Genomic DNA, 10,950 nt, shown 5'->3' on the forward strand with positions numbered 1-10,950 from the left:
AACATCTATTAATTTTAACCGCAGTTTTTTGAGTAAAATAACAAAAAATCCTAAAAATTCCCTAGGCCTCTCCTTCCATCCATCTAGATGTCATCTGCTGTGATTCTTTGCCAATAATCCTTCCCCCATTCATTGTATTTGAATTTCAGTGACCCCTGCACACCAACACATTTTCTCTCTCATGCTGCCACCTACTACTGCACTATGGTTGCTTGCCCTGTTGCTTCTGCAACATTTCTGCATGCTGTTGGTCAAGTAATTAAAGTGATTCATTTTCAACAAGTTATTACTAAATGTACGTGTAAGTTACAGCAACAAGCCTAATTCGCTACCTTGCTGAGCACTCACCCATGTAACTGGCCCTAAGTGGAGCCATGCTTTGGCCTTAGTGAAGAGCAAGCTGCTGCTAATTACAGTGAAAAATCAGAAACCTGGCATCACTAATGTAGCAGATCCTTTCATTTAAATGCAATTCATCTTCCCCACCTGCAAAACCAGGGACAACGAAAATCTCTATTTGTCAGGTGAGATACAGGCGTCTCTGAGGCTCCAGGTGAGTGCTGACTACCAGGGCTGGGTCACTAGAGGTGTAGGGCTGATTTGCTTTGCAGTCAGTAATTCGTGTCTGGCAGTCAGAACAAACCAGACGGTGTGTGCAGCACCGTCTGCACTGCCCAGGTCCGTTGCAGGGCACTTCTCTTTGCTTTGCCTTCTGCTGGGTGATGCCCACCACTGGAAGCGGCAGCTGACAAACATCTCAGTTTATTTATCAAACCCAAACCCCGTGTTTCAGAGGCTGCTCCTGCTCGTACTAACACCGTCGCTCGGTAGCGTTGCAAGCCTTCGTGCTAAAAAGTCCATACGACGCGAGCGCGAGTGCTGGAGCGCCTGGAGACCGGGTGGCACCGGGCGAGGTGCGGGCTGCCGCTGCGGGGCTGGCAGGCGCCCTCGCCCCCCAGGGCTCTGCCCCCCGGAGCTCCCAACTGGCTGCAGAGTCGGAGTAAGGTCTGGGCAGCCGCGGAGCGGCAACCATTGGTTACAGCTGCGAAGGGCTCAGATCACGAAGGCGCTCAGTCCCCGGCTCGTTTTTGCCCAACTCCGAGCGACTTCTGTGATTCCATGGGGGCTGGTCTGGGCATCGCGGCCGCCTTGCCTACGGAGTCCGGAGCAGCAACCTGCGAGCGGCCGGCGAGAGGCTCGGTAACTCCCCCGCGGCCGCCTCGACGGGCAGGCGGCTCCGGCCGCCTCCGCGCTTAGCCCAGGCGGGACGAACCGCTCCTTCCCCCTCTCTGCCCTTCGCGGGATGCCTGGGAAGCCCGCAGCCCTCTGGAAAACGCAGTGACGGGAGGGGGAAAAGCCACCCGAGGTGTCCCGCCTCTCGTTGGACAAAACCAAAACCAAATCAACAAAAAAACTCTCACTGATAAAGAGCTATGAGCGCGGCTGCGAATCGGGAGCCACGGTATAACACCCCCCCGGCACACACATACACACAGGGCTTTTTTGCCAAAGCTGCGTAATTCGCAGCATATTTGCAGAAGGCAAACCTCATCAATGTCCAATTTTAACAGGGAGGGCCGGAAAGGTGGCTGCCTCCCTCCAGGCCATGGTAAGGGGCTCCCCGCGGCGGCTCCGCTGTGGGACAGCTCGCCCGGGTGGCTTTTGGGCAGGGAAGTGCCCCAGCGGCCCAGCTCGCGGCCCTGGGCAGCGTGAACGGAAGGGCAGCGGCGGCGGGGGGCGGAGAGGAGGGATTTAACTCTTCTTAAATGTCATACTTTAATGGGGATGGTAAATGTGAATTTTCTGTGCATTCCAGGAACAATTCCTTGGGGTGGTGACCTTTAGCACCGATTCTCTTAAGAGAGGAAAGTAGTCGAATGTTTATCTGGATGACTGAAAGCTTTCCCTGGTGGAAGTTTATGGAAGTGTTAAAGGGGGCGGATAACACGGGCTTTGGAGGCGCTTGTCCAATGATCTGGAGGGGCTTGGAGAGCAGATCTCAGCTGGCAGACATTTAAATGGGAGACAGCTCGGCGCTGCTGCAATTTGTAGGCAGGCTCCGAGACTCGCTCTCTATGGACTCCCGGGCAACTCCGGGCTCCCACGCCACCCGCTCCGCAGAGTGACCCGCCGGGCAGAGCCCCGCAGAGCCCCAGCCTCGCCAGGAGCCACCGCCGCCGAGCCGGACCCCGCCGAGGAATAGCCGCCGCCGCGCAGGTGAGCCGGGACGCGGTGCGCGCACTCACAGCGGGGTCGCAAACGGGTCCGGCAACTGCGAAGTTCGGGCAGTCCCTGTGGGAGGCAAAATTTTAATCTCTCTATCTTACCTTCGGGAAGGGGGGAGGGGAGGAGCTAGCAAAACTCCAGGGCGCCTCGGTTTTGCAGAGGGTGACATCCGTCCCTCCCGTCAGCGTGAGTGAGGCGCACAGCGACATTTCCTCTGCAGTGTCGGGGATTAGGGCGCCGTTACATCTCTGTCCCCTGACAAGTACAGGGATTGCAAAAGCCCCGTTAGCTCTGCCTCTCATCTCCGCCTACAGCATCACTCCCGACAAATTGGATTCGGCGCCCACCCGACACACGGCAAAATCCCGGCCTGGCCTCTCCGCGGAGCGGGGCGGGGGCAGGTCCCCAGGTGCCGGCCCTGTCCCCTCCCGCCGAGCTGCCCTCTACGATACCGCTCAGCACCCGGCTCTGCCCCGGCCCACCTTTGCAAACCTCTGCTCCTCCGCGGACCGTGCGCCGGGGCTTCCAGGACTTCCCCAGGCTGGGGGTCGTACAGCCGGGGGGAGTCAGTTGGTGCCGGTGGGGTCAGGCGCCGCGGAGCGCACGGTCTGTACCGGTTGCGCGCCCGCGGGCAGCGCCGTGTGTCCTGCAACCGTGTGTCCTTGGGCGCCGTCGGGTGGGACGGACGGCGGCTCCGCCGCTGCGCTCGGCGCCCCTCCGCCTTCCCCTCCGCCGCCTCCCCGCCCAACCCTCCCACCTGACTCGGGGCCAAGGGCGTTTTGACGCCCCGGCGGCTCCGTGCATCCGTCGGATATCGCTCCTCTTCCCCGCGCTAACAGGCCCCAGGCTTGGCTCGGTCTGGCCGGAGCCCGGTCCGCAGCGCGCCAGCCCGGTGCGGCCCCGCGGCCTGGCCCAGCTCCTCTCGCCCCTGGCCCGCGGCGCGATCTAACGCTGGGTTTTTCACTCCGGGAGGACGCTTGTTTACTCGTCCTGATCGTTTTAATGAGATCTCCCGGGGATTCCGGAGTCACTTCTAGGGAGCTCGTCCTCCGTTGGGTAAGCCTAGAAGGCGGCTACTCCCCAGGGAGGAGACCCGGGCGATGTCGCCAGCCGCCGCGAAAACTATCCGCACCCACAGGGATCCGGGTGAGCCGCCCCCGGCCGAGCCGAGCCAAGCTAAGCTGGTCGCGTCTCCGCCCCGACGGCCGCCGGCGATCGCGGACCGCACCCAAGCTGCACTCAGGGACAGTCCCGTTTTACCTCGGCGGGTTGGGCGGTGCGGCGGAGCCACCTCGTCCCGGGCGAGGCCGCTCTGTCCGGTGCAGGGCCGGCGGGGCGGCGGTCTGGGAAGTTGCGTGACTCCCCCGCATCCCGGCAGGCTGGGGAGGTTCGCGGCCCCAGCATCCTGGCGGGTGCGCTGCCCGGCCCGCTCCTCTGAACCCTGACATCCCTCTCGCCTGCGGCCTCGCTCCTGGTTTCCCGCTCGTGTCTCCTCTCGATGAACATATCGCGAGTGAAGCCCGTTTCGCTCATCAGCGCTGAGATCCTGTGCCGGGGAAACATGCATGGAAAAGGGCTCTGAAATACCACCAGACGTTTGGCTCGAAACGACGCGGGGTTTAGTTGCCCATTTTGTGAGATGCGCACAGATCTTTTGGTCCAGTGCTAGTGACCCCCAAGGCACAGCTGCCTCTGCGCAATGCCCGGGGGTTCGTGAGCTGGCGAACCGCTGCTCTCCTGCCTCCGCTCCTCACTGCCCCGAAAAAGCCTGTGAGTAACCAACTAGCTTGCAGTGGAAACTGTGTATGGGTGATAAAAGACGCCAATCTTTCTGCTCCTCTTTAAGATTCAGTCCCAAGCTGTGCTAAGACGTTTCTTTTTCTCTCGGCGAGGTCACTGGGAAACGCGTAACTACTTCTGAAGCCTTTCTCCTTTTCAGTACGCATCGCTATGCGCAGGAGGAAAGCTATTTGGTGGTTTTAGGGCTCAGTGAGCAAATCTGTCTGAAGGGAGCTTCGCTCAGGGGAGCAGAGCTATCAGGCTACGTGGACGTCTTCAGGGCGAGTTTAACTGAGGTTTGGTACCAGCCATGCCCACCATGATGTTCAACTTCATGTAGTCCCGTAGAATGTTCTACAGAGCTATGCTTTCTAAAGGGGGGATTCTCAAAGCTTTTTTGTTTGTTTGTTTGTTTGTTGTTTTTTGTTTGTTTGCCACCTACATTCATTATGTCTCAAAAAAAAAAGGCCATCTTCATGACTCAAAAGAAGAAATTACCTGAAATGTAAATGTACCCTAATTGTACCGAACAGAGATGTTAGTTTTGCTATCTTGATCTCAGAAACAAAAAATACGGTTCTCTGGGAACTGCCATTGCTATGACTTTTTGTATATTTAAAAATACAGATCTATGAACTATGAAACCATTATGTAGGACTATTTCTGTAACTCATATATAATAAGCCAGGCATAAAATTATTCTGATCCTTTGGGACATAAACCACTTCCATTTTCTCAGTAGTCAAAGGGTTGTGTTTTGCCTCTTTTGCCCATCAAATACCATTAAATATTTTTTTAGGTCATTGTCAGATTACTTTTCATGTTTTCTGTGAAGCACATGAATCCATGGCTCATCATAATACTTTCCTAGTAAATATGGTTCACAGATGAAATTATGGGCCTGCTGAGGTCTGTGAGAATTTTGCTGTGTATTTCAACAGAACCAGGATTCCATCCGGTTGTTTTAAACAAGTTGCTTTGTGCTAAAAAAATTCAGTAATAACTTTCTAATTCTGCTTGGGAACTCACAGGGAAGTGCTGTTTATGAACTGACATGTGGAGATCCTTAATCTAGAGCAGAAAATGTATACATGAAAAAATTATGGCTTAATTGTATGAGGTAATAAACCTGAAAGCATTTACACTTCTGTACGAATGGTTGCTAGTATTAATCCACAAAATTCCTAATCTGTTTTAGATGATGAGATCCCAGGCTCTAGATGAACCACATATGAGATGATATGAATGTTAGGGCCCAATTCGGCTCCTGTTTGAAGTCAGCAATAAAACTTCTTTTGGCTTTAGGACTAAGAGCTCACAGATGATGAAAAGTAGAGCTCAGTTTAGCAGTGAAATATGGAAGGAATAGATTTCTGAAGGATTTTGTTACTTTTAAGAAATAAATATCAATGCTATCTGATCTCTCTGGATCTGAACGAAATAAATGGGAACTGACCATTTTGGTTATAGTCATCTGTTTGTTCAAAGGCTTCTCAAATGTATTCTCCAAATAATTTCTGGTTATGCCAGCATAACAGCCAACATCAAGTACTGAAAATTTTGCAGAAATTTGGAATATAAGATTTTACAGCCTGATTCCTCACAGATCCTACCCAACCTGCAGAGTTATGTCTGTGACAGGGAAATAAAAAAAAATACTTCAGGAGAGTATTGGTGTTTTTTTTTTTTTTTGTAAAACTTTGGGTATGATAACACTTGTACTCTTCCATGTTCTATTTTTTTTCAGTAGTTAAAAAATAAAAATATGTGAAGGAAACATTCACAAACTAACTCATAGATGGATGAACCACTCTAGTTCCTAACATAAGCAAATAAAGGTGTCGTTTTCTCTCATACGCAAATGCACTACCTTGGGACCAGAGGTGGTGCAGAATGCTGACGCCGTATTTTGGTTGCTTTTCTCATTTTCCTTTGTATTTTTCATTTTTAAAAAATCTTATTTGTTAATAAATATTTAACACATTTGTATTAAAAGAAGGTTCTGCTTGAGCTGCTGTGTGGGTCATGAAGTTCAGATAGTTTCTTCAGTGGGCCTATGTTTAAACTGAATTTAGCCCTATATATTTGGATTACTTTTGCTTTTAGACGTGTGTTTTGGAAGTGCCCATAACAAATATTTTTGCCAAGTTACTAATTTTCATTTGCATCACAATTTATCTTATGAGCATGTAATATAGCTTCTGCCTTTAAGGCTGTAAACCAACTAAGTGAAAAATATTACCTTTCTTCACCCAGTTTAGGACTATATTGAAACACATGCTTGTTTTTCCTTTGGTTAATAAAAATGCATGAATCTGGGACAGCCGCCTCACAATAGTGAACATTACCATTAAATTTTCCCCAGATTCTCATCCCAACGTACACCTCATTTTCACATGACTAGATCTTACTGTGTCATCAGTTGCACATTGATGAAAAAAAGAAAAAAGTGAAGCAATGTGCAAGTCGTCAGGTTTAGAAATAAAAGTAGTCCAGGAATATGCATGTTGATGGAACTTCAGCTCAGTTATTAGACACTAAACAAACACCTGAAGTTTCCTGGCACTGCTTATAAACTAGCAATTTATTTTCAATTGCATGCAATTATTTATGTATTTTTTTTCCCTTTTAAGGCTCTGGCACCATATTGAGTAAATAAACTGCATATTAAAATACTGTCTAAATACAGCATGGGCATACAGTTGCAGGAGAAATAGGAATAGTTTTGGAAGGAGTCATTCTGGTCTCTTGAGGAAATAATCAGTGGTTTGTAACTCTTTTAAGAAATATTTTAAAGAAAAATGTAAATTAAAGAAGAAACATGTTTAAATAACATTCAGATTGTAATAGAAATGGGAAAAAAAGGAAAATGTGAAGTCCAAGCCGACACTTGAAATTATGGTGTATTAGTATTCAGTAAGAATTCTCAGCTTTTTGGAGGGTTCTGTCAGAGCCTTAAGGTTATTAAAATTGCATGTTCTGTACTATACTTTGTTTAGATATTAAAAGCAGCCCTTCCAAGTTGTCTGCTGGAGTCAGCAATAATGTCATTCTTACATGCCTCACGTGAAGTCTGAAGCTTCCTCCAAACATAGAGCATATTGGTACATAAACATAAATGAATAAAACAAGTGTATATATCTATCATACATCTTATAAACTCTAGGTCATCTAACAATCTTTAGACAAACACTTAAAATATTAAATCCACAAACAAATCCCTGAATACAATGGAATCCCCCTTTGATACTTTTCCACTCCAGTAATTCCTTTCTCAGTCCATTTGGTGAGAAACACTCATTGAACAGTGTAATATAACATTTACTTTCTCCATGTGACTGGGAAGACCTAGTAACTGAGAAATTAACAGTCATCTTTTATAGCAAATGGCACTTACCCTGAGCCTCTACTGAGTCTCTAGGTGGCCCTCACAGCATTGGCATTTGGCTGCTTTCCTGCCTAGTTGTGTGGTCTCAGGCAGAGCGGATAAAGCTGTCCAGGACGGTGCCCTTGTTTTCCCACGTGTTTCTTGGGTAGTAATACCAGCAGGACTTTTCAGTTCAAGCACTAATTTGTACCTTGCTGATAAAACAGATCAAAGAAGGGATAAAGCTGCACCACTCCAAGCAGGTAGAAGACACCAACATCCTCAGGTTTTCTTCACAATTCTTCCCCCCCCCGCCTCCTTTTTTTTTTTAAATGGATGTACTACTTTGCAGTTCTCTCAGTTTATGGGGTTTTTTTTGCAAGCATTCTCTCCTTTCTGGTGGTTTCTTCCAAGCTCCCCACATAGAGGATCCTCAAAGACCCTCATTCTCTGATCTGCCTGTCTTGCTGCCACATCCCTTGTTTTCCAGGACAACATGGAGACCATGGTACTTCTGGAAGGGGGAAAAATGTGACAGCTGATGAGTTTCTTCCCAGCTGGTTGGTGTCTTGAGCTGACTGGACAGCCAAAAGATTTCAGAGCTTTGGGAAGCAGCAGAAATAGTGGAAGAAGGGAGGCAAGAAAGGCTGTTCTTATGCTATTACTTAGGTTTGCAGCAAGGGTGCAATTTTGAAGAACCTGATAGTCTCCACTTACTGCACTTCTTGAAGTATTTTGTGTGTGCACAAACTACATGATATTTAAAGTTGAATACGAAACCCTGCTGTCCTCATATGTCCTTTCAATGTCATGTTGAATATATAATGACTATATAATATATCTACTGAATACAATTCAGAGATCTGAAATTTTTTAACACTGTGACTGCATCTGTATATCTTCTGTGAAGGATTCAGAATAATGTGCGAGAAGGTGTAATTTGAAATTAGAGAAGCATCTCTTTTAACCTATCCCTAAATATTCTTTTATGTTAGTTGCCTGTCCTGTTGTACATCTCTTACTTTAAGCATCATTACACTCAGATACATTAGACCAATTCAGAGGGGCAATGTGACAGAGCTTGGGATGCTGTAATTCAGATAACAGGTGGATATAGTATGCACATTATATTCTGTATGTATATAGTGCAAGAAGCTCTACAAAGCTTCTGTGTCTGACTAAGGAACACATAGCTAGACTGCATCTCCTGAGTCAAAGAGTTTAGCCTCTGGTATTGTAGACAGCTATGCCATGTAAACCTTGTGTAGCATAAAATGTTCTTCCACTAGTGTAAATCAGGAGCAACCTTCCTAATATCAGTGAGCTACAAGAACAGAATGAGAACTCTTAACTGGGGTAATATTCATGGAGAAAAGGGCTGGGAAAAGATGCATGCCACACAAAATGAAATTCTGGTTATATTTAGCCTCTGACTTGTAATCACCGTACATTAAAGCTTTTATTACTTGGTAAAGGCTTGTAGCTGATAAAGTCTAAATGCTTATCTTTTATAAGTGCACACGCACACACACATTTATTTAATGGAACTGGATATTTACTGCATACCTGATCTGCTGATATCTGAAATCCACAACTGTGCTTTATTCCCTCAACTTCTTCCATATAGGATGGTCCGCACACTGTATGCCATTGGCGCTGTGTTTCTTCTGACGGGATTTCTGCTACTGGCAGCAGAAGGGAGAAAGAGGAATCGTGGATCTCAAGGTGCTATCCCTCCTCCTGACAAAGATCAGCCTAATGATTCAGAGCAAATGCAGACACAGCAGCAGTCGGGCTCTAGGCATCGAGAACGAGGAAAAGGCACCTCCATGCCTGCTGAAGAGGTGCTGGAGTCTAGTCAGGAGGCATTGCACATCACTGAGCGCAAATACCTAAAGCGGGATTGGTGTAAAACTCAACCTCTCAAACAAACTATCCATGAAGAAGGCTGCAACAGTCGTACCATTATCAACAGATTCTGCTATGGCCAGTGCAATTCCTTCTACATCCCCAGGCATGTCCGTAAAGAGGAAGGCTCTTTCCAATCTTGTTCCTTCTGCAAGCCCAAGAAATTCACCACCATGACTGTTACACTCAATTGCCCTGAGCTTCAGCCCCCAAGGAAGAAGAAAAGAATCACCCGAGTTAAGGAATGCCGGTGTATATCTATTGACTTGGACTAAACTGAGAAAAATGTTGTACCGATTGCACTCTGACTGTACGCAATCATTGCCAGCATGAGAGTGAGTGGCATGAAATAGCATACCTTTGGGGCTGGACAATATTGTGAATTACCTAAGACAAGCAAAACAAACAAATAACAACAAAACAAAACAAAAGTTTTAAGGGAAGGGCATGCATGTGTTCGTGTGTAAGAGAGAAAATGGATGTATACAAGAAAATATTTGAGTGTTCACTATGACAAAAAAATTTAACGGGAGTGTGAATTATTAAAAAAATCTATTTACCTGCAGTCATGAATTAGGTTTCCTAGTGTAGATTCACATTTTTGCCGCTTGCTGGGAAAGTGGAGCTGTGGCATTTGCTGATGTTCACCTGCCATGCTATTTCCTTTTACTGTATTAAGAGAAACATCAAAGTGAGAGGACAATATATTTGAAAGCATGAATCTATTCTGAAATACGAAGTAGGCAAAAAGCAGTTTAAAGTGTAGCAAAACCATCACTGAAAAATAGCAGCTCTATCAAGACTTTGTAACATGCTTCTTAAAAAAAATTACTGTAATCCAAAAGCCATGTCTGGAGAACAATGCGGTATGTGAGAGTGTTGAAAAGTCACTATAGGTGGATGGAAAACAGAGCTACAGCAAGTTCAAAAGCAAAAGGTCAAAGTAAGTAGACAAGGGGAGTACAAAAGGGAGTAGAAAAAGGAAAGATACATAAATAGGAAGACACAGAGAAAGAGATACTGTCTTCTGTTTATGTTTTGCTTTAATTTATATACTTAGTCATATATTACGTAAATTAAAAAGAAACTATATACAAGGCTATAAATATACTTCTGAATTCTAATGGCTCTCTAAATCAATCAAAACTCATTTTTTTGCCACAAGATCCATTTGATGTCTTTTATTTCTGATATCAGTTATTCTTCATATCTACATATATATGTATATGCAGTACCTTTTAGCCATGGGTATCTATACGTACATACAACGAGTATGCATACTCCATTGTGTGTATCCAAACTCTCTCCTTCTCTTTTTCACACACATACATAAAAACATACATAACCACAGCACAAAAATCTTGCTAACCAAGATCAAGTACAGTATGGCAGTAATTTAGTACATGAAGAGCAAAGCAAAAATTAAAACAAGCATCATGTGACTGCAAATGCAATAACCACACAAGAGACAAAAGACACGACATTCATGACTAGTAAACATTGCATTGTTATTGTTATTTTAGCTTTGCCACAGGCATGCAGTTTGTTGAAAAAGAGATGCAGAACTTTGCCAGCAATAATCCTCTTTTTACATCTTTTACCGCAGACTTGAATTTAAACTGGATTTGGATGAAGTAAAGAGAATTTCCTGAAAATTAAGGGCTAACTGC

General features: G+C 46.2%; 1 protein-coding gene across 1 annotated transcript; it reads left to right on the forward strand.

Moving 5' to 3' along the window:
- Nucleotides 1-9,000: 9,000 nt before the first annotated feature.
- On the forward strand, nt 9,001-9,555 carry GREM1 (gremlin 1, DAN family BMP antagonist; the record flags this gene model as incomplete). Its single annotated transcript, XM_080345098.1, has 1 exon — nt 9,001-9,555. One exon carries the CDS (start codon nt 9,001-9,003, stop codon nt 9,553-9,555), a length of 555 nt encoding a protein of 184 aa, XP_080201224.1.
- Nucleotides 9,556-10,950: the final 1,395 nt, after the last annotated feature.

The sequence above is a fragment of the Nesoenas mayeri genome, assembly GCF_963082525.1.
Source record: "Nesoenas mayeri genome assembly, chromosome: 5".
NCBI classification, from domain to species: domain Eukaryota; kingdom Metazoa; phylum Chordata; class Aves; order Columbiformes; family Columbidae; genus Nesoenas; species Nesoenas mayeri.